Raw genomic sequence first — 26,256 nt, forward strand, 5'->3', positions numbered from 1 at the left:
AACATTACTTTCTTTGAAAGATCTTTGATACTGGCAGAGATGCTATGTAATACATGGAACACCTAGAGGTGACTTCCATTTTCAGAAGAAACGTGGAGGTTCTGTTTGTGCACATGCAGAAATCTTTCTGCTCATTAATACTGTAGCTAAAGAAAAACAGCCCACACTGCTTCTAGATGTAGGTTTGTTCTTTTTGTTGGTTTTATGTTCTTAGTTTTGTTTCTTTCCAATGAATCAGTTCTATATATTCTGCCAATGATCTTGTTTGAGCCAAATTTCCTTCAACCTAAGGTGTGTATATTCTTTCTTTTAATCAGAATGTCCGGAGCGAGAATTGTTGTTCACATGGCCCATGCCTTGAAACAAGGACAGTACGGGCTGGCAGGAATCTGCAACGGCGGAGGTGGTGCTTCTGCCATACTCATTGAGAAGTTGTAGGCCCACACAGCTGCTGGAAACAAAGCCTTAACCATGCTGACGTGAGTGATGAGCAGCACCTGTTACATGGTGGAATTCCTTAATGGCTGTTGTAAAATTTCTAAAACATCACCAATACAGACAATGGGGCTTTTGTAACTTTGACTCAATGCAAGTTTTTATACAGTACAAGAAAAAAATAAGAAATCATGATGATGTATCGAGACCTGACAATAAAGAATGTCTATGTCAACTGTGCTCCTTTCACTTCCTTCTCAAATGCCACTGAAACTAACTTCTCCGGGTAGGTCATGTAATGCTGCTAGTAGAACAGCTACCTTCGTAGAGTCCAGTTGCTTAATTTGCTATTTTAAAGTTATTAATTCAAGCCTGCTTAGCACACAGCTTTTACAAGAGATAAACACTTAGACACTTCAAAGTTCTTTCAGCTGGGGTTTAAGATACCTGCTTTCTTATTTTGCCATTAATTTCATCAGGAAGTCCTCTTTATCAGATGCTTGAAGAGGTAGCAAATGAGCAATGGTGTTTAAATGCTACAAATTAATAAAAATCAACCTTCATCCACTTTTTTTTAATCTATTCTTAAAAAAAAACATTCACCCAAATTACAGCAGCTTGGGTGCTGAAAAAGCTTTTTTTTTTGCTTGCTTGCTCTAGCCCCTGCCAATTGCTGCTGTTACAGCTGAGTGTTTAATACTGATGCCCTTGTTTTCAGAAATGACTGGGTTATGGCAACACAACACTTCTATACAGTATCCCCAAAGTTGCTTAGCTGATGTAAAACCATTAAACAAGACACACTTTTTATTAAAACAAAAATATTTATTCAAGCTGTAAATGCTATGCAGTATTCAGTTATTGGATGGGTTTAATATAAACATCTACTGCATAATACTGGTTCCTTAGGAATCCTTGTATACTGTCTGAAACATTGCCCTGTTGCTGTACAGAACTCTTGTAAGAGAACTTGCGTTGTTTAAGAACTCGACAACTGGAGAACAAAGGAAGAAACACCAGTAAAGGAAATTCTGCAGTACTGGAGCAAGGCTTAGTGGGATTGTTTTCTCCCATGCTAATTCATACTGAAAATGTAGCTCGAACATCTCTTTATTTGAACAATCTGTATAATAGCTATCAGGAGGTCTATGTTCAACAGAAGGATGCAAGTTTTACTGTGATTAAAAGCATAATAACAAATGCTTTCTTAACAACAGAAGTGACGGATGAAAGAACTTGCGTTTGCAGTAAAACACTTTGAAATCCTTGTCCAGCTGCAGCTGAACTGTGCATACTGGAAGTACTTTGAAAATAGCTTTTGCATTCAAAATACATCCTACAAATACTTTAAACATGTGGACTATACAAATGAAAATCTTATCTCAAAGACTGGTTGGGAAAAGCTTGATGAGATTAGAAATGCTTTTGGGTGGCTTTTTTTTGGCCTCACATTTAGCTACTGGTGTTTTTGTTAACTCATTTTGTTAACTCATTCAAAGCCTTACAACCGGGGTTTGACAGTTCCAAGAGAACGGAGTTTTAGTACCAGCCAGTTTTAGCTGAAAAGTAAGTTACTGTAGGATTCAACAAGACAATGGAAATCGGCCAAGTCAACTGTCAGGTCTCAGAACAGCAAATTCCAAACAGCGCCTTCAAATCCACAACCTTTTTGTAAATTGACCGAGCAATTCATGTGGTGAACAGAGAACGCAGCAGAACACAGACAACACGGTGTAACAGGAAACGTACAACCTTTCTTACATTACATTTATACAAATTTACAACTTTGCAAGTTAAATGGCTCTGTAATTATGCAAGTGCTTTTTCAAAAATAAACATATACCAACGCAATATTTACACTTAGCAACCTGCTTCAGAAAGAGCATGATTTTGCTATAAAGTGAAACTTCAGTGCACTGGAAGTGCAACTCACCCTTTAGAATTACATGTAAGTTCTCATGCAAATCCTCAGCATAACAATACCTAGCTTTATCTGGTCACAGTTCACCTTGCCTTTTTTTCATTCATCGTAATGCAAAGATAACAAGAACTTGTCCACATCCATTCCTGCTGGGAAAGAATTCGGTAGCTTCTTTTTCTGTAGGAGAGGAGAAGAAGAGCTGTGTTAAATGCGAAGAACCTGGGCACGCAGAACCAGTCTGTGAGCCTTCATTTTTCCTCATCCTTCCACATACTTCATAGAAATAACCATGCAAAGCTCACTCAGAAAGCAGGCAGTGAGCTGTGTAAACACTCGTGTGCCCCTGGTGTAACAAGTGCCTGACTGCGGGCCAGGAGTGACTGCAGTTCTCAGCTTGGGCAGCAGCCCACCCATGCTTCTGACAGGCCCGCCTCCTCTGGCTCTTGTAATGCACACAGCATGGGTGGGCGAACATTCTGCATTTGTTACTTCCATACATAACCTTCTCGTCTCACTGCACCTCTGCTATTTACCATTTAATCAAATCTCCGAGAAAAGGCAAGGTTCTGTACTACAAGGACTGGGAATACACAAAAAGTGGGTTCACAGTCCTGGTGGGGAGTGAGGATGCAAGAACAGCCTGGAGTTTAGTAAGGCCTAGGTTGAGTTTGGTCTGATTTCCAACTTCAATCTAGAAACTTTGAATTTCTAAACTCTAACTTCAATCTTTTATGAGAATTCATTTAATTTTCATAGACGTGCAATGCGAGTTAGTTACATGTATCTGCAGGTACACTAAGCTTAAGAAAACTGTTAGTTCAGAACGGGCTTGAGGCAAAGTTAGTAACTGACAAGCATAAACAGGGTATCAGGGACTAGGACTAGCACCTCTGAACCACTATAAATTAGATATATGTCTAACATATTTAAAACTTTAAATCAGATAATGCCTGTACTTGCCTTTATTTTCTTCTTCTTTGATGGTGTGGGAGAGCTTTGAAGGTCTTTTCTGTTTGCAGAACGAGAATTCCTCTCGCCCTCACTCAAGTCCTCCAGTTTCCTCTTCTTGACCGTGCTCCTTAAGGACCTGAACTGCTGCGTGTTGTCCTTCAGAGGGGTGGCGGCGCTAGTCCTTGCGATGGCAGCCCGCGACAGGATCATCAGCGTGTGCGCAGCCATGCTGACGCTGTTCTCGCTGCCCGTTTCGCTGGCGGGGCTGCAGGCGGGCAGGTCCGGCGTGGCGGGAGGGACCATGATCCGAGGGGTCGCGCTGTCCTCGTTGAAGCGCCGACAGGTCGGCGTCCTCACGCTGTCTGCAGGGTCATCCGCGTGCCTGTCCCCAACTCCGGACGGTGTACGGGGCACTGGCAACTCTCCGTTTTCAACTGCCTTACTCGTGGGGCTGTGCCACTGGATGTCCTGCAACATCTCCACGCACTGCTTAGTGAACGGGCTTGGCAGGCAGAGGCCCTGGCTGGCAGCTTTAGCTGCTTCTCGCTTCGGCTCCTTCGAGGACAGAGAAGAGGGGGCCGCAGGTTTGCTGTTCCCGTTTGAGAGCGACCCTTGCTTTTTGTTCAGGTCCTGCACCGCAGCGACCGCCTTCTCGTTCCACAGGCTGACGCTCTGCTGACCGTTGGAGAGTTTGGCCGGGTCCTGGTTCTTCTGCTTCTCATCAGCATCTCTCCGCAGTTCGTTCTCTTTATTTGCTGTGGTCTTATGGAAGGGATCTAAGGGGAGCCCTGCAGCTACCACCTTCCGCTCAGGCTGCGGATCCTTTGTGGATGTGCTTCTGTTGCTTACTTCTGGCTTACACAGAATTCTTGGCAGCGTCTTATCCTTCTCTCGCTTTGCTGCCTGTGCTTTAGCTGAGGATGGTGTGGAGTCAACAGCAAGCAGGGTGTTTTCACTTCGTTCTTTTTGGGGCAAACTTTTAGCAGTCTGAACCTGGGCGTTCCCGCCTGGTGTCGGTAGGACGGTATCAAAGCAAAGCACTCTCCTGTGACTTTCTTGTCTTGAATTGGAGCTTGTGCTCTCTACCGGTACCGCAAGCAAGTTCTCCTCCACCTTCCTTCCTAGTTCTGCGGGGATAAGCTTGTCTGGGTTTCCCGTCCTGAAAGTGAGATGAAAATACCTCAGCAACACACTTGTTCCTACTGCACGAGCTCATTTCAGCTGGCTAGAAGTTGACCCCAAAATCTGTTTAAAGCCCTCCCCATTCTGTAAATAAACATAAATAAAGGGCTTGGTCTCCACCTGACAACAGCCCCAGTAGAGTGGAAAAGTCACCAGATGTCAAAAGGAAGATTCTTCTGCTGTGCCAGCTCACACCACTGCTGTGTTTGTGCCCTCTTCCTGGCTTATTCTGCATTCCCAAAAAAGGCTTATGCTTATTTAGGTGTGTGAATAATTCTTTCCCATGAAAACATAAACACTAATAGCTTATAAAAGAAAAAGCCATACTGGGATGGTAACTTTGGGATCTCTGGCACGGCCAGAAGGTGTGAGTGGTAGTAGTTTGATTTATTTCTATGAAATCTGAGATAGGACAAAGGACAGAGCAGAAATGACAAATTACATTTCTTTGCAAGAAACATTTTCCTCCCTCTGCTATGCAAACCATGTCTGGAGATTGGTTACGATTAACAGGAAGCTGAATTATCAAAACATTATGTCAAATCTTTTGCTTTTGTGGCTTTCCTAAAAGCACTAATTTTCATATGCATGCATTTCACGTGTATGCCTGGGTTTGTGTATTTTTAATAAGCTGACTTACTAGTGCACGGCAGGAAAAAGAAGCAGGTTTGAAAACCGAGTGCTACTCACCGCTGCGTTCGAGAACTCGTATGGTTCAAAGTCTCTGATACACTTGCTACCAGTTTTCCTGGAACAGATAAAGCATTAGTAAACTACAGTGTTTGGAGATCATCTCATAGTCGGTACAATTTACATTTCACCCGACAGAATCAATAAAAACACAGCAACAACAGTGCAACTTTGTCATAATTTTAACGTTTACAGATACCTAGCTCAGCAAAGGTATTACCAACTAAGTATAAACGAGAAGCTTGCTGTCTACACCTGGGTAACAGACAGGCCTGGCAAGACAAAAACAGTTAAACTGCACTTACAAATGCAGAGCCAACATTTCCAAGCAGAAGGGAAGTAACTACAGGGAACTCTAAGTTATCCATCAGCGAGCCTAAATGCAGCCTCACTACGCCATCCTAGTTTTTTTCTTAATTTGTGACTTCATTCTGTCTTCATTTTTTTATCCCTAAGCCCATCCTTTTTAACAAGAGGTAGATGGGTTAATATGCAGGGTGTCCTTATAACTCAATTGATTTTTTACTTTAAAGTATTTTTCTTACCCTCCTCCCAATACTAAGAAATAATTTTAACTCTAGTCTTGTTTAAATCTGCTATTAATGAAGGAATGTTTCAATGAAATGAATATGCAGAAGTGTACACCTGAAACCAGAAAGAGAAAACAGGCAGCAGAATGCAGTTTTGGTAATAGATACGCAACACAGCTATTAAATTTTTTTCCTTAATAAATGGTTAAAATTGTTGCTCTTCTAATGAAGTCCATATTTATCTGTGTCTTGGTTTCAATAGCAGCAGTAGGCTTTACTTATAACCCAGGAGATAAAAAAGAATCAGAAATATAAAGAAAACTGTTGGTCTTAAACTGCAATAGAGTCTTTAAACATTAAATTTCCAAAGTAGGCTTGTTCCAGATTTGGGATCAATCTAATATGCTGGGAGTTCTTCTTTGTAAATGCAGCAGATATAACTACTGCTCACAGGAATGGGCCTCTCTTAAAGCCATCCCAGCAGACCCTGGGCAGAGAAGTGTTGGCATTTACAAAAATGTAATCAGTCAGAACAGACACATCTTTGGAAACCTAACTTTTCTTCTGCCCTTCTCAAGAACGCAAGGTGAGTACCTGTGTTGGTCTTGTTTCTTGCTCCAGGAATCTTCTGTGATTTGGGAGGGATGGGAAGTTTGGGGATGCTTCTGTTGCACACCGGATTAGCGACAGGCATATGCAGAACCTTAGAAGAATCAAAATATTCCATTATGATTCACCAAAAGGCTTCAGCTTTAATTTTGAAGACACAAAGATTCCTTTATGACACAGTACCTGGCGGGCAGGGGCTGAGAAAGCATTTCCATTTTGTCCTACCACCGAGAGAGGAATCATTCCCACCATGCCTTGCAGAACGGGCTGCACTGGGGATGCAATTATGATGGCAGAACCTAAAAAACATCAAAGTATTAACACCGTACAGAAACTAAAATATTTGTGAAGGTGACAAGAAAGCAAAAAGAAAAGTTTTAAAACAGGATTTCCTAAAAGTTATATGGTTACACCTGTAGCAAGAAAAGCTCTGTCTTTTCAGAAGAAAAATCATTGCTGTTAATGTATATTACTACCAGAAAACAGGTTGTGGACAAGTTATTTCTAGTTTCAACTGAATTCTTCAATTAAACTCTGGTTTTCTTTGTAAGAAATGGTTCAAAATTCAGCTTGAAGTATAACACATCTATGTTAAGGCTTGAACTTTGAATTAAAGTAACTTACAAAAAGCAGAAAAACTAACATTGAATAGTTTGTTTTGCTGCTTAACAAAAGGAAACTATTATTTGCATCCTGTTGCATACAATTACCATGCTCACAAGTTGTTAGCAGCATTTTTTCCCTTCCGTTGTACCCACAACACCTTCCCTGTACGAGCACACACAAGCTGGGGAAGGCTAGTTTGGTCTGCATGTACGTATCTGATGTTTATTCTGCCTGGTAAGAGGTGTTACATGTGGCGCACGAAGACTGGAGTTAATTAGTGGTTTAAGATCATTTAATAAAGCCCCGCAAGACTTATTTGGGCCATTTAACCTCAAGTTCCTATTTAAATCATGACTACAATAGTTCTTTTAAATCAGTTCTGCTAGTAAGTTGTGTTTCCAGCTGCCAGACATATGGGAATTATAAAAAGTGAAAGAAAAATTTATTCCACGGTTCTTTGCTTGCATGAGCATTACCAGGAAAAAAATAAAGTAAAATGCAGAAGAATTAACAAACTTATTTCTCTCTATGAAAAACAACAAACAACAACTAAATACAACTAATAGCTGCATTAAGAAGCCCTAATGATTTGAAACGCCAGCAATCTTAAGACCCTGCACACCGATCAACACGTTGAACCGATCTCTGACCACAAGAAATGACTATGCACAGAAATAACTGGGACAAGCTTTCAGTTTTGGAAAAAAATAATAATGTGAATGTGCTGATTGTAACTAGTTTATGGTTAGCTTAACATTTTTAAAAGCATTTTAAAAACGTTAAGTAATGTAGCAATATAAACAACCACACCAAGGAAAAAAATTGATTATGGAAAGAAATAATGTTATACTTCTATTTATATTACTTATATTCATAATTTAATCTACTTATATATATACTATATATAATATATATTATACATTATATTATGCTTATAATAATTATTTATTTTATTTTTTTTATTTATTTATACTCCCATTTACATTTATTTGTCTAAATACACTTCCAGGGTAAATTAGGCCTTTGGAAAAATGAAACAATATAAAACAAGGCAGTAATTTTAGAAGGACTACCTTCATCTAGCCAGTTACCTAAGGTAAACATGGATATCCCTAACATTCTACTTATAGCAACCATCTTATTAAAACAAATAAAAAGCCTGCTTTATTTAGCAAGTTAAGGCAAAGTTAGCAGAAAAAAAAAACACAAGCATCTTATCTAGTGCAAGCCAAGGTACCCCTCCTAAATTTAGCACTGCTAAATTTACATGATTTAAACTTCTGAAATGTGAGGATGTTTTTTTCAAAGCAGCATAGTCAATGACACTGCCTTATCTTTATTTCGTTTTTAGTAGCAATTAACATACTCACAACATACTAGTTTCAAGGGGCAGATAAAGCAGTCTTTAAAAATTCAGTTTACTTCTAATTCACTTACAAAAAAGAGAACCAAAATGCTACATAGAGAACACGCTTCCAGTTGTTTTTACTAACGAACTTACCTTGTGGGAAATTTGGGGAGACGGTCTGGTTTGCTGCAAAGGTGCTGCTGGATCTGGGAGGAGTCCGTAACTGCTGTACTGCTGCTGGAGCTTGGGCAGCAAGAGGCATGGAATTGCCAGGCAGTACAACCACGTTTGATGGTGTTACAGCTGTGCCCAAGGTAGCTGGATCAGTCACACAGGTGGCAATATAAAGGTTGTTGGAATTGCCAAACGCTGTGCTTGTTGCTGGCATCAACTGTATAAATCCCCCTTCCTTGGAAAGATTACTTGTACCTGCAACTGAAAAAACCGTGCAGTCCTCACTCGGAGTGCTAACGGAGGTGGCCACAGGATCCTTCGGTCTGAGCACGAGAAGATTCTGCTCCGCCGAGTCCACACCTTTTTCTGGGTCCTCTGAAGTGAGGCATTTGGGCAGGCCTGTAGTTTTGGTTGGGGATTTGGCCGGGGAAGACAGTATGATGGTTGGCAAGTTTTCTCCTGTGATGCTGGAAACAGCATTATTTAACTCCGTGTCTGAAGAAATAAAGGGATCATCGCTGATGATGATCTTCAGGGACATGATATTAGAAGGATCAACATCCATTGGTTGGCTACTGGAAGATACACCACTTACACTTTTGGCTTCAGTACCCGACTCATCTGTTGAGGAAGCCGTTTCTGGGAGAGGAGAGTGGCATATTTCCGATGTAGTAAGGTTATTTTCAGTGGATACTACAGGAATTTCTGTACATGCCTCAGCACCAGGAGAGAAATATATATTATCAGCATCTACTTTTGTAGAAGACGAAGGCTCCTGCATTTCCACTTGTGCTCCCTCTGAGCTTGAGGGTCCTGAAGGGAGGTTAAAATCCTTTTTAGGATTATCGAGCGCATGCTGATCACTCGAGTATGGTTTGTTAGAAGTGTCAACAACTTCAAGCTGCAACTCCGTTTTGGCAAGATCTGGAATTTTCACTGCAGATCTTGCAGCACAGTCTGACTGCATACTCTGCTCCTGCTGATTGGCATGGTGGCTGGAGTTCTCCTGTAAAATACCAGGCAGTGGAGCTGTCTCGTTTGTTACAGGCTGTTCTTTTCCTGCATCTGCTGACGGGCCAGAAATTGATGCATTATTTTTTCTCAGCAGTACACTGTGACCAGGGCTTCCATCAGAAGGGCTTTTAGTAAGTGTTTTTTCGGATATTGACGTATCTGGTGATAAGCAACATTTACTTCCAGACTGCATTCTGTTTTCACTGGCTGTAGAACCTTCTTCCAATGAAATCAAAGAAATCTGCGGACTACCAGAATGAACGTATTCTAAATTAGGACTATTTTGTACACTATGACTTAGTGTGCCCTTTCCAATTTCCATAGGTTTTTCACTTTCAGAAACTAGTGCAGGCGACTCTTTTTTATCATAAGCATCTCCACAGTGTTCGTTACACTCACTGTCAGGAATCTGCCTCTTGTCAGGCTCAGTCAAAACAGGCACAGAGTCAAAAGCAATTTCAAGCTCGCCAATATGTTCAGGGGTAACAGTTTTAAGTACATCAGCCTGCTTCCTTGATCTACAACTTCCATGCAATTGTTCACTGGTTGCATTTTTCTTTGCTGTATCATCATCATTAATGGTGTTCTTCAAGGCACATGACGCTTCTTCTAACTGAAAACCTTTACAGGATAGTGCTTCTCTAGAATTATCACCTGAAAAACAGAGACTATGTTGGTTTCATATTTATTACAACAGATGATCCTTTTACAGGGTTTTAGAATTGATTACTCACTTCAACGGAAAGATGTGTCACACAAAACTAAGTAGGTATAATGCTGCTCAACCTTACTTTTGAGCCAAGTGAAAAATATATGAAACATACAGATAGATTACACAGATTGGGCAACCTGGTAATTCATTTTGAGCATAAATAATAAGCACATACATAGTAAGTAAATGGCTCAGGTCATTAAATCAGATTTCCAGAAGCTCAAAGAACATCTCAGGATAGAGCCAAAAGGTTTTTATTTCTAAACATACCTTTTGTCCAGAGTATGACTATTTGGGGGATTAATTAACCAACAGATTTCAGAAAAGAGAGAAAATAGTTATATGGCTAGACAAAAAAACATTATCTTTGTATTTATGTGATCCACGGTGAGAATTGCAATGTCTCTCTTCTGAATGAGAAAACAATTTTACAGATATTCTGATTTCATTTAGGAGCTTAACCACTTGTAAGTACACTGATGGTCTGCTGTTAAATTCAATAGCCTGAAACTTTCTACCAGACCAGATACATGTGTATGTCCATGCAATGTAAACATTACCACTGAAAATATAAAGATTTTGAAATGTACAATCAGATTGTCTGAAAATACTCTCATAATGAAAAATGAACAGACTAAAAGAGACTGTAGGGGAAACGAGGGGAAAAAACAAGAACAGACAAACCTATACTTACTAGTTTCTTCTGTTCCTAAAGAACTTTCAAGTGTTTCCAGGTTATCCTCATCCACCAGGATTGTATTTTCTACCCCACTCTGACCAGAAATACCAGCAGGTAAATTCTTGTTTACCTTGTTCTTCCCTATTTTAAAAATGATGCATGAAGAATGATTAGGAGTGTCATTTTACACACATGTAATTATTGCATTTTAAATGAAGCACATAGATTTCAAATTCAAGAAATGCCATCCTAAACTCAAAGGAAAACATTTTTCTGAGTTCATTACAAATCCACCAATAGCATAGAAACTTCCTTCAATTTTATGTGAGGATATCCCTGATAAAACAAATAGAAAAAAAATTACAGTAAAATAGAAAAAACAAGTACAGACTATCAACCTTTATACCAGAAGAGTCTAAGTAACAGGAATAACACACTAAGCCAGCACAAAACCAGAATTTCAGCTACATGAAACCGTACGATTGAGAATAATACAGCCTACCATAATCAAACAAGTCAAAGAGTGCCTGAAAAGCTGGATCTGATTCTGTCTGTTCCAGAATGTCCTGTATAGCCTCTTCTGACATATGAATTTCACCCTGAGAAAAGACAAGACAGAGAGAACTGTTAGACAATTAAAAACCAGATACCTCTATTTCATAAACATACAACTGGCTTGAACTCTCCTTAGGCAAGGGAAGTTGTGGGGTAGCCCCTCAGGCAGAATTTATCCTTTAAATGGGCTCAGCTGTGTTTCAAAGTGTGAGAGGGAGAAGAGGAAGGCAATCTGATACTAGACAGTAGGCAGAAGTTCAGCATAGTCCCTGTAACTGTTCATTCTCATATGGCTGGTCTTCAAAAAATGTAAATAGGGCAATCCACACCTACCTGAAGTCCAAGAATTTCATCAATTGACGTCTCTTGTTCTGCTGGGCCACTGTCTGTCTGTTTGGGTGCCTGAGTGACACTGCCATCACTGGAACACAGCCATTGTTAGTTCAGAACTCCAAAATAAATCAAATGAATGTACATATGAAGGTTAGAGGTCCTTTTTATTACCTGCCCAGGATTTTGTTGATGTTCTCAGCTAGCTTCTCCTGAAGAGATTTGTTGCTCAGGATCTTTTCTCTGGCATTTTCAATAACCAGTTGCTGGAACACAGAGTTTTAAAGCTGTCAGGTTTCACTCTTATTATTACCAGAAATTGAATTTCCAACTTACTTGTAAAATCAATCAACTCAACACACAGAACACTCTTTGAAACAGCAGACAGCGATAAACTATTTTAACCATTTCTTGTGTTACTAGTACAAACTCCTCCTCTTTCTGAAGGAACTGACTGACTTCTGCCCGTTTCATCTTTACACTCCACCAGGACAGCCGATCTATGACTGCATGACACTTCTATGAGAAACATCACAAAACATTCCTCTTCTTCTGCTCTCCTCAAGTACAGCAAGTCTTATTGTGGTTTCTGGTTTTCATTTTCTAAATAAATACTGCATTCTGACAGCTTAGAGGTGTCTTAGCAAAGCCAGTAAGTCAAGGAAAAAAACCTCTACCTACCCATGCCACAATCACTAGCTCAGTACACAGAGCTGGTTCAAATATAAAACAATGACTTAATTAACTTCTAAAGTTAACTGCTATAATACTGATGATAAATGACACATAAAAGACTAGTTCTCCTTTCTGAAATCAGTTCTTAAATGTAAATACCTTCCATAAGCATATACTCACTGGGAAGTTACCATCTATAAATTCTTCAAGTGGCTCACTTTCTTTTTCTGTTACTACTTCATCGGGGTCTTGAGAAGTTCTACTTGCTGAAAGAGGCCCAGAGGTCGCGATAGTTTTCCTCTTCTGAGATTCACTGAAACATTCCAAGACATTTATGGCATGTTTTGTGAGAACATGGCAAACAACAGAGCTAACAGTCACTAAATCAAGTATCTCTCTTCCTTATTAGCAAATCAAGGATTTTAATCAACATAAAATTAACTACATATTGGAAATACAATAAAGCCCTATGCTTGCTTCAACATGTTGTATGTATATATTGCGTCTGAATTCATAAAGGTTACAAGCAAACACACAAAAATCGTGGATAAACAGCACAATGGCAAATTGCATTTCATGCCCACTGGTCAGTATTTTTTCCCTCCAGTACGCACTACTTTAACTGGTGGCACAAGTTCTAATTTACTGGCACTTAAGAAAAATACTTTGGCGTCACCACTGAAAGTAGTGAGGTACAGCTGTTGTCAAAAAGGCAACCAAATGTTAGTTTGCATAAGCATTTAATAGCAAATATGAAACGTAATTTTTTTTTTTTTTTTTTTATATGAGACCTGTGTGAGTGTATATGAGTATAGACTATTTCGAAACCATCAATCAACATCAGCACTAAATCACATATAAAGAATTAGAACAGGAATCAAGAGGATACTGAAAAGGTAACAATGAGTAAGGATTTGGAAAACTGATAAGCAACTGACAACCCTGATAAGAGTGGGATTTAGGATAAAGACAACAAAAGGAACAGAACACAAAGCACATTTCTCCCTTCATTAAAAGGACACTTGAATCAAAGAGCAAAAAAAAAAAAAAGCACGAACAATGTAAGAACAGTATTTTACACCGCTTTTAGCATGATTATTAAAAAAGTTACTGAACTTTTGTAGCCAATAGTTTTTCTAAGTACAGACCAAACATACATTTACAATATTTAGAATTTTCATAATTGGTAAGGATATTTTGGAGGGAGTACTAAGTCTCAGTCTTCATGTTTATTTGTCTATCTCAGAAACTAAACCAATGTAAAGATCAGCTATACGCAAGGAGCACAGGAAGCCTCACACCAGTATAGGATTAGGTTCTTAGACTTGACTTTCCTTGGTGAAACACCAGACACTGGCCACTGTCTTAAACTTGGTCTTAAATCTGAAAGAATTCACCACCTGGAAAAAATTACACTAAGGATTACAACACTGCCTAATCTCTAAGTCATCCAGAAGAGCTGCTTACCTTTTCCGTCTTCCTGGAGAAAGCAAATTTGAATGGAGCTTTCGTTCCTGTGTTGTTGGAACTTGAATGTGTATGAAATCTCCTGCTTTATAAGGGAAGAAAACAACCATGATGCCAGTATTTCTTCCCGTGACATTCTTAAGGCACTAAAGAAATCTACATATAATATATTATGTTCCAGGGAACTCCTGGGAGTTCATCGAGAATGATTTGGTATTATCATGAAAATGAGGCACTACTTTTAAACACATCCTGAGAAGAATCACATCCTCTCTGCTAAAACAAGTGTTTTGGGGGAGGGTGATTACTCATAATACAACAACGACAAATTGATGCACTCTTGATCTCTGAACCTGCATCAGTAAGCAAGGATGCAAGAGCCACTTCTCTTTTGGGCACTCCTTTTATTTTAATCTCTTGAACTATTTTGGAGAGCCAGGAAACAGAGCAGGAATTTTCTAAAACTTTTTTCAGTGGATGATTAGCCTCAGTTCTAGAAAAATTTCACCTACATCCATAGACTTTTCACACAAAAACAACACATATTTTAGAGAGAAAAAAAAAGAGTGCAACTTACTGTTGATTTTGTTTTCTTGGGTTTGTGACTGGTGTACAAGCAACGTATTCAGTCTTGCCTGTGATATATTCTGATTTATTGCTGGCCTGTGAATAACTTGAGGAGGTACAACAGAAGAGGAATTCTGTGGCACTGACTGATGGGCTACGGATAACAATCCTGGATTTGGAGGGGCTGATTGCTGAAGCATTCTCTGTCTTTTCATTTCTACTATTCCACTTCTAGTACGTGCTGGAGAAAGTAAAGACAAGATGAAAACATATGATAAACGATCTTAAAAAGGCTGTTGAATTCCAATAATTAGTCCTTGAATATAGTAATTTTAGACCTAATTACAGACGCTTCATTGGAACTTTTCTGTGCATCAACAACTAGTTTATGAAACTTAACAAGTAAGCAATACGTGCCTTTGTCTTCTGTGTTACAGGTTTGAGATAAAATAATTCACGAAGTACAGACAAATTATACAAGCATGGTTACAATTTCTGTCACTGCTTAAATATTTAGAAGAGTAAATCATGCCAAAATGACATTTTCCTACATAATATTCAACTCACTTAACTGACCTTAACTGAAATAGCTAAACCAATAGATGTCTGCATTTATCAGACCAAATCTCACAAATTTAAATAAGAGCATGCTGCCCAACCCAGTGAACCTCAGATCCAAAAGCAATCACTATATCTCACATTCTCTACTGGTTACTCAGAGAGAAAATATATGTTCAAGTTAAATAACTTTGCCCTTTTAACTGTTCATTTGGCAGTTTTTGTATTGAAAGAAACAATTCTAGATAGAGCAAGTATCTTTTATGTTACAAAGAACACTATATTCATATTTTATTTAGGCATATATTTGTATGTATATAACAAATTTTAAATTTGCCATTCATTTTTATATTCACCTTCTACAGAATTGAAACTGCATCATAAGGCGTTATGGTTGTTTTCAGTTCCTCTGTGAACCACAATTTAAATCAACAGCTGCAGCACTGAAGCAGCAGTTTTCAGACTTTTTAACCGTGTAAATTTCTAAGAAGTCTTCAGCAGAGAAAAGAATGCTATATAGCGAATTTAAGCCCCTTGCAAAAGGCTCGTTTTTTCTGATTTCCCTTTCCTGACCATCACAGTAATCCATGGACTGTACTGGCGACAGCAGACATGTTGAAAAACCACTGCATTAGAGATTGGGCAATATTTTAAGGGTAAAGATGAGTTATTGATTGCTGCAGCATACCCTCATTCTTCACCAGAACAGATCATTTGAACATAAAGCCTACTAATCCCATGCAATTGGTTCAGTTACTTACTCCTTTGATTAGCAGAAAATCCTGTGGAATTCTGCATGCTCCTATAAAATAAAACAGGCAATATAAATAAAAGAAGCACAATGAAAGCACTCAACTGCATGTTGTGATGGTATCAAGCAGTTAATGTCAGTCTGGTCCCAGTCAAGCATTTTTTCAGAGAGCTTCAATCTACTAGTGTTTATTTTTATTATTTTAAACAATGGTCACAAATTCTTCAAATGACACTTACTGATGTGTTTTTGATCAAGTAACCACAATGGTATCGGATTCTATATGACTCATAGCATATTGCTTTATGGCAGGAAGGCCACGTATAAAACCGTACTAATGCCCTCCTTATCAGCTGTCTTGAAACATACACACAATTACCAACTCTCACATACCTCCTATCTCTCACCATCTTTCAGAGGCAATAAATATCAAAACCATTCTCATACAATAAGGAGAGTTGATCAACATAGGACCTCAATCTTACAGTACATTTTACTTTTTTTGGTTTCAAAATTTTATTACCTGATCTGAGAAAGTGTGTAATCTAGTTTTTTCCACAAAGATGACATCATCGCTGGAACTTCATTTGTTGTTTCTAAAGCAAAAGATAAAAAACAAAAATAAACAAGCAACAACAATGAAAAAACACAAACCAAACAAAAAAAAACAACACACTTTTTAAGTGTCTAAAACAGGTAACACACTCAGAAGAAGTAAAATCACAATCAAAATAATAATAATAATGGTGTGATTCAGGCATCATCTAGCTTTAGGTATCTTCTTGCCTTCTCAATATTCTGGTAATTAGAGAGCTCTCCTAATTTAACAAAAAAATTTGACATGATCATACACTCATCATGGATATACTTCTCAGTTTCAGAAGCCTTAATGAAACTGAGGAAAGTGTTTCAAAATGGTAATCCTCAATGGAATCTGCATGCAGTTTTAGTATCTGGACAAACACATGCTAACCTAACTTTCTAACTCAATTCTGAAAATGGGATTTATATTCTGAATTCACTTATGTGATTTTGAAAATTGTAACTTCACACATGGCCCTTTAAAAGTAAAGGTTTCTTTTAAGATGTCACCCAAACGAGTAAAAACACTTGGTACTTCTGACATACGTAACGTTGAAGTATAAATTTATGGAAGTAAGCACATACATTTAAGTGTTTTTCAAGGTGCCAAGTGCAAATGATTGTAAAGAAAGTGTGTTTGTGTCTTAATTGCCATTTCTATTAAACACGGTTTGAAAGGAAAAACACACTTGAAAGAAATGCAAACATGCTACTTCTTAAATTAGTCTTGAATCTAAGCACTGCTAAAATCTAATCACACAACATATCAAAAATTTTAAGATTAGGCAACAGAAGCTCAATAGCCATTTAAAAAAATTGAATAGAAAAAGTTCTCTCTCTTTAATATTCAAATATAAAAAAGTTACTATGAATTCATTTTAATCAGTTTTAAAAACAAGACAAGAAGCATTTAACCCCATAGGATTCTTCCTCATTATTTATCTCATAATAAACTGTTCAACTTTACAAACATAAGCTTCCATATTCTGCACACTTCATTATATTTCTGTGCTTTATTCAAATTTGAAGTGAGAATACTTAGGCTTGAAACTGCAGAGAAAGATAATTTGCTCACACGATGCTGTTCTAATTGGTAATCTGCATAACAGGGAAACCTTGAACTTCAAGCATAGATGGGGGTCGCTCAAAGTCCAAATCTAGGTGGAGATACTACCCTTTTCCTCAAGGACTTTCACAACAAATAAACACAAAGAATTTTAAAAGAATCTCACCCTGAAGACTTACCTTTTGTTTTCATGGCTACATATTCATTCAGAATAGTTGTCAAGTTTTTTCCACACAAGGACTGGAAAAAAAAAAAATACAGATCTTAGAATCTGCACCTATACTTGTACTTCAACTGCTGCATCACATTATATTCAGGTAGTTCTTCAGAAGACTATACCATGCTGACCCTCAACACAGGAACTATGCTCTCAGCTGGTACTGAGTTGTCCCAAACTAGGCAGAGAGCAATCTATGGAGCAAAATGCCATTGCAAACACAAAATTTGCAGCAGATGGTATTATTGCACAACGAAGGTAGAGCAGTCAGACCTGCATACCCTCAGGTCATCCTTGTTATTACAGAATAAAGACACAAGCAGATGACGAAGAAGAGCTCTGACAGATTAATGAGTAGGTACCACACTGGAACACTTCACATTACGACGCAAACGTGAAAAGAACTTCTGCCTCAAGTAAAATTCTTAACAGTCACACCGAATTAACTTTTGTATCGCATTTACTTATTCTGTTACTTTAAGTGAAATGAAGAGAATTAAGATTTTCATGTTATCACTGTCATTTGCTGTACCTTCTTGTCTTGTTTGCTAGAGGGAATTCTATAGTGCAAGAAAAAAACAAATCCCTTTATTGCAAGTATTTTGAGCTCCAGTGAAACTTTTTTCTTAGACACTATTGTATTACCACTTTCCTATGAAAAACAAGAAAAATCTTTCCACTGACAACAATAATAGTAATAAAACAAACAAACAAAAACACCTGCATAATCTCTTTCTATTTACCAATGTTTTCCTTCCTAACTCTTGCTGGCCATAGGTTTGTCTCCACTCCATCCCACCACAGTACAGTTGACCAAACATTTGTAAATGAAACAGGTTCAGAAGTCTGTTTTGAACAGACACATTAAGACTTCAAACAGCAGAAAAAACATTCCACACATTTTGAATATTGCGGATAAAACACCAGACCACAAAATAACTGGTATATTATTAGAATGAAATGGAAAACAGGAAAACATACAACCATTAAAGGCTGATATGCAAAACCCACAATTTGCATGCTATATTAAAAATCTCATTTTATATACATTAAAAATACAAACTATCTAGTCACCCTACAGCTAAATGCACAGATCTACATATATAGCTACCCACTGTATTTAGATTCCTCCCCAAAGTTCCACATTTCACCTGGGACAAAACAGATGATACCGAGCAAAGAGGACCATAAAAAAAAAACATCCGTCAACAAAATTTGGTGCTCTCAGATAAAACTGAGGTAGCTTGCTTAAATTAGTATTTACATGAAATGGCACATTACTGGCTGCTATATCTAGGATAAGAAAGCAATCTTCAGTAAATAACAAGAGCAGCCCTGAAATGAGTAAAATCCTCACAACACCCTTATATCAATCAATCCTCAAAGCTGCAAAGAAGATTCGATATAAAATGTCAAACACAATTTGCGTATTTTACACTTAAAAAGGAGAAAACAAGTAACTGCTGATACCGTGGGATGCCAAAAAATAGAACGAACGATCATTATTTTAAATGGCATTCAAGAACCAATTGTCACATTGAAAAATGTCAATATTCTTCTCCACAGATGTAGGATAATTTAAGTTGCTGCTCTGCAAATAAAAACTCACCAGCAAGCAGGCTGGAATAAACCCATCCTCTGTACAGTGCTCTGCGTATTCTTTCAAATCCGAGCTTTCTAAAATAAATTCACGGCAGGTAGCTAGAAGTTTTTCCTGTTGTAAATACCCTGCAACAAATCAGATTAAAAAAAATGTTCTATTTCATTCATTATCTCTGTTCAGTAGGTATCAAAGCATTAAAATAACCAGTTGCGTGCTGAAATAATTTGGTAAGGATCTATATGTTGGACAAGGAAAGTAGAGTTAGTACAGAAGAGTGTGTATCTCACAAAATACTCTTTTAATAGTTATAACAAGAAAGGACAAAAACCATTATTGACACTAAACCATATTGACAAATATTCAAGACTGGAAAGGGGGCACTATCAACAATTTTGGATTCTTGGCTTAACAGGCTGGCAGATTAAACATTCAATGGGCTGAGCACCCGCCCCAGTTTCGTAATTAAAAGGAATTATACATTACTTTATTAATAAAATGCAGTGCTATACAAAAATAACTCTGCACCCACCTTCCTATTTCAAAACAGGTAAAATACACAGTCGTTACAGTTGTATTTCATTTTTTCAAATAATTGCATTGTATGAAAATTAACCAAAAAAAAAAAAAAAAAAAAGGCTTTTATCCCTCAATTACAATAATTTCCACTTTGAATAGATGCACTAGCTGCCATTGGAACAGTATACATCCCAGGACTTAATAGTTATGCTAACAGGAAGAATACTGAAAAAATAATTATTTTTCCAAAATTACAGTCCTTGGCAAATATGTTTGTTTTCAATCAAGCTTTTTGAGTCTGCTTTAATCTTCACACACTCTGTGCACTAAAAGATAGAAATAGCTTTATCTGAATGATGGATTCTAGAACAAAGACCCACAAAGAAAATGTCTTTTCTTTCTTGTCTGTAGCAGAACTGAACATGAAATGTTTGAAAGAGTTGTTAAAATATGGAACCCGTTATGCAATGCTGAATATGTGTATTTATGTAGAATCCCCAATTGGTCTGCCTCAGTCCAAGAATGCCTACCGAAAAGTGCTGCCTGTAGTTTGTATGAAGACACAGTATCTTTTGGAAGATCCAAGTATAGAAGAAAAAAAACATCCCACTTGAGACATAAAGCTCTTGTCCGCATTTCCAACAAATAAGCAAACTTTAAAAGCAATCTGGGAATAACCACCATGAGTTTAATCATGATGTGTGAGCTGGCCTACCTGGCAAAAAAATGGTGTTAGGACCTGCAGAAATGGAAGGGCTGTCCAATTTCATTTTTCAAACCCATTTTGCTAGAAAACTCTCAAACTTGCTAAAAGCTGTAAGCATATTTGGGGGAAATACAGTTATCTGCCAGCCCCGTTCATACCCACTAAACCATTAGGACAAGGTATTAGGTCAGAAGGAGCTTTGATCTGTGCTGGTCTGGCTGTTCTTACAATCAAACTCCACTGGACAATTACATAAAAAGTTGCATTTGTTCCTTCTCAAACCTACTGCTACTACACTACGCAAGGGATGACAGCCACATACACCAACGTCCTGCAAAATAAGGCCTTCCGGACTTTAAAAAATGTCTGTATCAATTTTTTTCTGGGCATCTGAGCTTAAATGCTTACGTGCTTTTACAATTCTGTAACATCACACAGCCTTCAACACTGCCAAAACCAAATTAAAGGCACAAAAGGCTGAGTACCTTCTGAACTAGGAATGAGTCAATATTTTGTTCCATCTCAAGAAACATAAACACACGTCTAACCCATAGTACTATTTCTCTCTCACATTAATTAGAAAAAAATAGTTTTCTTCTGCATTTTTCTCTGGGTGATCTCTTCTTATCAATTTAGTTTTGTTTCCTAACCCAATACTCACCACCCTTCACAGCAACAGAAAGCCTTGGCTAGAGAAAATCATAACTAAAATGGAAGAACTGTGCTGGAAGTTTGTTTGCACTCACAACTCAGGGATGCCTCATGGACAAGGAATCCCTGTTAGAGGACAGAAATAACTACGGGGCACGTCCTGTTCTACAACTTCGGCTGCTCAGAAGCTTTCTGGGCACGATGCACGCAGCATGGCACAGCAGGCGCAGGATGGGATAGGATGGACCGTCCCTAAGACGTGACATTGCCCAGATTTTCTACCGAGTATGTTTGTGGCCCTCTGTTAAGCCTGTGAGATAAGGTGTTTGCCCAGGCATCTGTAACTCAACCAATTTGTGGTAGGAAAGTTCAGTGACAGATCTTTATTGGGTAATTTGAATTCTTCGTTTACAATGCAGGGAGTTTATAAAAAACCTCTGTGAGTTCACCACCACAAGGCATCTCTTATAGCCTCAGTTCTCAACACATTGTCCAGCATTTATAATAAACAGAGCCATGGGAACACTGCAGAAAAGACTCAGCTTTAATGGGTTTAGATAGGAAAAACGCTGGACACCTGGATACAAGACAGGACAATGCAGACACTAAGAAATCCTAGCGACCCGTGCCAACAGGTGCTCACAGCTTATCTACCTCATACTACAGTGGTGTAATTTTTGGATTTATGCCTGTTTGCTCCCATTTTGCCATTACCCAGACACCCCAAGCCATTAGATCCTTTAAAAACCACCCACGTCCTGACACCCTTACTGTAAGGCTTCCTAAACACCAACCGGGCTGAGTGCAGCCTCCCCAGCCACCAGCACCGTGTGGGGGAGGAATAAACCCCCCTCAATTCCCTGTTGGTTCCCCAAACCTCCCCCAGCGGGGACACAGCGGGAGCCACCGCCCCCTCCCCAGCCTGAGGGGGACCCGCCCGGTCCCCCCGAGCCCCCCGACGACGCCCCCGGCCCCGGGCGGGCGCCCCCTCCCTCCACCCTCCCGCACTCACCCAGCACCAGCCGGGCCACGTCGGACGGCAGCAGCATGGCCCGAGGAGGAGGAGGAGGAGGAGGAGGAGGAGGAGGAGGAGAAGGAGGAGGAAGGCTCGGGTCCCCTGGGGGGGGGCTCAGTACGGCTCGGAGGAGGGCAAGGCGCCGAAACTCCCCCGTCCCCAGCGCCGCGCCCGGCCCTTTCCGCCGGAACCCGCCGCCCTCCTGCATCCGCTTCCAGCTCCGCCCCGCTCCCCGTTTCGCTCCGGTTTCGCTCCGGATCCGCTCCGCGGCCGTTGCTGCCCGCTGGAGGTGGGCGCCCAGCCCTGGTGGGGGCTGTGAGGGGCAGGGGGGAGCTGCTGGGGGTGAGGGGGGGGCTGGCGGCTCGGCCCCCTCAGGGCCCCGCAACGTGCGCGCCCTCAGCCGCCCTGCACCGCGGGGGCACGAACGCGTTGTGAGGCTTTAAAGTCCTGCCTTGCTTTCTGGTGAATGCCCAGGGGGATGGATGCGGGCTAAGGCAGCAGGTCTTTAAAGTTTTAATTGCCTTGTCTGTCTAAATGGGTGTTTCTGTGCTCTCAGCTCAGGAGGCAGTGAGCGGGGTGCCCGTTCCCAGCGGCTGGGGGTGGCTCAGCGGGTCTGCCTGGCGCTTTCAGGCAGAGCTTCTCTGTATCTGGCCTCAAGTGGTAAAAAGGAGAAGTATGGAAGCTGTATTCAGTGCCATTTTCGTGATCAGCATAATCTTCCAAAAAAGAGAAATGAAAGATTTAGCTAATTTCTATCTCTGGTGAAGGAAATAAGGCATAGTTTTAATCAGTCCCTGAAGCAGAAAGTCATTTCCCCAAACATGTTTTTGTGTACTCAAACGTCTTTTGGCAGGGTGAGACCTAAAGGACTACCTGATATGGTGGTGTGTACCCATAGAAATAGAGGATATTCAAGAGGAAGAGACTTTTCGCAGTGCTCCTGTCTCTGGGCATCTGGTTAAGAGTGCTTTTGGTAATGGCCAACTGCTGAAAATGAGCAATTTGTCTGATTGTCTTCAGCTGTGTTATTCTATTACCCTTGATAGTTCACTCAGTATTGTCTGACCAGCTCCGCTCTGCTGTCACTCACAGAAACAAAATAAGTCAGAGTGGTGTGAAGGGGGCCTCTGCTCTTATTATCTAGGATGGTTTGCTGTGGGAATAGCCTCCATTCTTGACATCAGATTTTCTACTTCAGTCTCATGACCAGTAGGACTGACCCAGAGATAAATCACATTGTTAGTGAAGTAACACTGTAATTGTGTTTGAACATTGAATTTTCAATAGATCGTGTTCCCACTTTTTGAACTGGTTGGCTTGGCTTTGTATTAAATAAAATAATTACTGTTTTATCCCTTTCTTTTGATTGCAGACACAAATGTTAAGCTGAACCATGAGTTTAGCATTGCATGATCTGCTTAAGTGCTGTCATCGCCTTGAAAATGAGAGAGCTACAGAGAGAAGGGTAACAAGTTTTCTTCTGGTGTGTGTGCCTAAAGCAATGAAGGGAACCATTAATAATTCCTCTTCTTGAAATAAATTTTCAGAATGAAATCGAAAATTTCAAGCGACTCCTCCGTGATCCTGGAACAGTTCTCCAGCTGGACCAGAATTCTGATTCTGGGCAAGGAAACCAACTCAACTGGAATGCTGTGTTTAGGTAGTTTCCTTTTCCTGTCCAGATCAAAGTTCTCTTGCATGGAACATTGTTATTTTGTTCATCAGACTTATATTAATACTTCTGCAGATTGATTCAGATTTCTTTTTGGTTTGTAAACAAGAAATGACTAATGTTAGTCTCTCTCACAAGGAGCTAAAGTTAAATTAGCCAAAAATTCATAAAGTGGTTCAGTGCAACACATACCAGACGCAGACAGTGCTGTAGATCTAACCACTAGGAAACTAATCATTAATTAGGTAGTTGATTTTTCATACAAAAATAGTAGTTACTTTTGTTTACTGAAATTCTCTGTGTCTGATTTTCAGTGTATAGTTTGTGTGTAGATTGGAGATAGCTCATCAGAATTGTTTGTGTTACTTAATTCTTCAAAACACGATGGAAGGGCTGTGGCTTTTCAGTTAAAGAAGTTGTGCTGTGAGGTTTGTAGAGGCCCATGTTGGAAATAGTCTGCTTTAGGTATAATACAAGGAAAGACCGAGTGGGATTGTGGTAAGTTCTTAGAGCAGTTGAGCCCAATGTTAATTTCATGTTAAAAGTACATCTAAAGTATTAGTTTTCATAAGCTGATATCTAGGCAGCTTTCCAGCGTGTTTTTTAGTTGGACAATATTTGAATAGTTCTCATTTCTTAGATGTTCCACTAATAGTGTGAGAAGTATTTGACAATTTTTTTATGTTGCTTTTGGGATGACCAGTAACATAAGAGAATACAAAACTGGACTTTCAACTAAATACAAGTAGTAGGACAGAAATTCTACAATAATTGGCAGTAACAAAATGAGCGAAAAGTTTATTCATGCTGTATTTTAATTGCAAATGATAGAGAACTAGGACTTGAAGGGACTATTATTTTGTGGTATAATTTTGTATCATAAATAAAAACTTGGTATTGCATTTTTTCTAATGAAAAATGTTGTATGTAATATTATGCAAAGATAATAAGAAAGTTTGGTTCCTATTCATGTTGCTTTTGAGTTATCTTAAAAAAATAAGCCAGTTTTTGTTGTTTTTAGTTTTTAATAATTAGAAATGTGAAAAGGTTAAGAGCCAATGTTCTGGCTTAAAACATTTACCTGTTTTATTAGTCATAAATGTGCAGATCTTTCATTGGTATCTCTTATATTTTTGAAGTGTCTTGAAGAAATATTTCAAGAAAGAAATGGAAAATCTCAGACTGACAAAACCAAATGCATCTGCTTCAACCCAAAGTGCCAGACAGAAGAGGATGCAAGAGATTGGCAGCCTGGTCAAATATTTCATCAGACATGCTAATAGAAGTCAGTAATAAATGGTTGTATAAAATTATTGTTTTGTTTTGATGCCTTACCTTAAACTTCAAATTCCTTCCCTGAAATGAGTTGCCAGGGTGAGATCCATATTGGTTGCTTCCAGACATTTATAATTCAAATATCTTCATGTGAGTTAGTCCTTTGTGTCTCTGACCTTGTTCATGATTAGTGGTGCCTTTTTCTGATTATTCAGTGTGCTTATAACTGGTGTATCTTCTCTCATGCATAATTTCATTCTTAGAAGCAGTTTAAGTGGATGTTCTCTAACAGAATGGTTTCTGAACTAGTTTTAAGTAAACACAGAAATGTTCATTTTACAAGCAATTCATTCCACGTTTATTTGGCACGCTCTGGATTAATTAAAGTCTACCGTTTTTTCCCATAGGAGGACCCAGACTGGAATGCCAGGAACTTCTGAATTATGTCTTTCAAATTATAAAAGATCCAACAAGTTGTGCTGCTTATGGCTCTGACTGTAGTAGTATACTCCTAAAAGACATCCTCTCAGTAAGGAAGTACTGGTGTGAGATACACCAGCATCAGTGGCCAGGTAACATTTTCAAGCCTTCTTAGAAATGTCTTTTACTGTTTGGAAGTATGTTTAGGGGCATTCTAATTGTTTGATGCTTTTCCTGCAATGCCATGTTGTATGAAGTTCTACACAAACCTTTATTAAATTTAGTGTCAGCACTGAAGGCTTGCGGTTGAAATATACAGAGCAGCAAAGGTTAGGAATTGATTTATTTCTGCTTACTGTTTGTGTATTGCTTGCTGAAACATGCACTTATAAAAAATGGAGTTATGTGCAAGTTCTCTACAGGGTTTAACATGTATAATGATTTTATTATGTATAAAGAATCCATGGAACATGAGTACAGGAAATAGCCTCTGTAACACTGATGTTGGTGTGCAGTTGTTTACTAGTTACTAGGTACTGGCTAGTATCATTTTGGAATATTTAATGTACTAATGTCAGATTTTATTATTTGAGTTTTGTTGGCTCATGGAAGGCTAAAAAAGCATTGATTCACTGTTGTTAGGCAAAAGAAGGGAGTAGAAATTTTACAGTTTAGTTTGTTGAATGTTGCATGTGTAATTCTGGAGAAAGTGTAGAAGTGAAGCATAGAACTTTGCATTATTTGTATGGTGTAGTGTTTTAGAGGTAGTTGTTTTCTGA

At 39.0% G+C, this 26,256-nt stretch overlaps 3 protein-coding genes across 9 annotated transcripts in view; 2 read left to right on the forward strand and 1 right to left on the reverse strand.

The window, feature by feature from the left end:
* The window catches only part of ACAT1 (acetyl-CoA acetyltransferase 1), a 14,816-nt gene extending 14,146 nt beyond the window's left edge, over positions 1–670 (forward strand). For both annotated transcript variants that reach the window (XM_084505502.1, XM_084505501.1), the window contains exon 12: positions 318–670. In XM_084505502.1, the coding sequence (XP_084361628.1) occupies positions 318–438 (121 nt within the window). In that variant the 3' untranslated portion in view covers positions 439–670. The remainder of the gene's footprint in view (positions 1–317) is intronic.
* Positions 380–22,327, reverse strand: NPAT (nuclear protein, coactivator of histone transcription). 2 transcript variants are annotated; one of them, XM_084505461.1, is made up of 18 exons: positions 22,108–22,327; positions 19,229–19,347; positions 17,582–17,642; positions 16,278–16,350; positions 15,765–15,805; positions 14,456–14,686; positions 13,879–13,960; positions 12,592–12,724; positions 11,911–12,002; positions 11,740–11,827; positions 11,354–11,450; positions 10,867–10,992; positions 8,426–10,114; positions 6,502–6,617; positions 6,304–6,412; positions 5,180–5,237; positions 3,317–4,466; positions 380–2,533 (listed from the first exon to the last, which is right to left on the reverse strand). In XM_084505461.1, exons 1-18 carry the CDS (start codon positions 22,316–22,318, stop codon positions 2,456–2,458), a joined length of 4,554 nt encoding a protein of 1,517 aa, XP_084361587.1. In that variant the 5' UTR covers positions 22,319–22,327; the 3' UTR covers positions 380–2,455. The 2 variants fall into 2 exon arrangements, with proteins under 2 accessions (XP_084361587.1, XP_084361586.1); XM_084505460.1 differs by having other exon boundaries at positions 13,879–13,963; positions 22,108–22,326.
* The window catches only part of ATM (ATM serine/threonine kinase), a 68,146-nt gene continuing 64,152 nt past the window's right edge, over positions 22,263–26,256 (forward strand). For 2 of the 5 annotated variants that reach the window (XM_084505399.1, XM_084505403.1), the window contains exons 1-5: positions 22,263–22,399; positions 23,483–23,575; positions 23,658–23,770; positions 24,922–25,067; positions 25,465–25,629. In XM_084505399.1, coding sequence (XP_084361525.1) covers positions 23,504–23,575; positions 23,658–23,770; positions 24,922–25,067; positions 25,465–25,629 — 496 coding nt within the window. In that variant the 5' untranslated portion in view covers positions 22,263–22,399; positions 23,483–23,503. Of the gene's footprint in view, positions 22,400–23,059; positions 23,084–23,189; positions 23,349–23,482; positions 23,576–23,657; positions 23,771–24,921; positions 25,068–25,464; positions 25,630–26,256 lie in introns of those variants that run through there. The other 3 variants (XM_084505402.1, XM_084505401.1, XM_084505400.1) reach the window with 3 other exon arrangements.

The sequence above is a fragment of the Aythya ferina genome, assembly GCF_964211825.1.
Source record: "Aythya ferina genome assembly, chromosome: 1".
In the NCBI taxonomy this organism is placed as follows: Eukaryota; Metazoa; Chordata; class Aves; order Anseriformes; family Anatidae; genus Aythya; species Aythya ferina.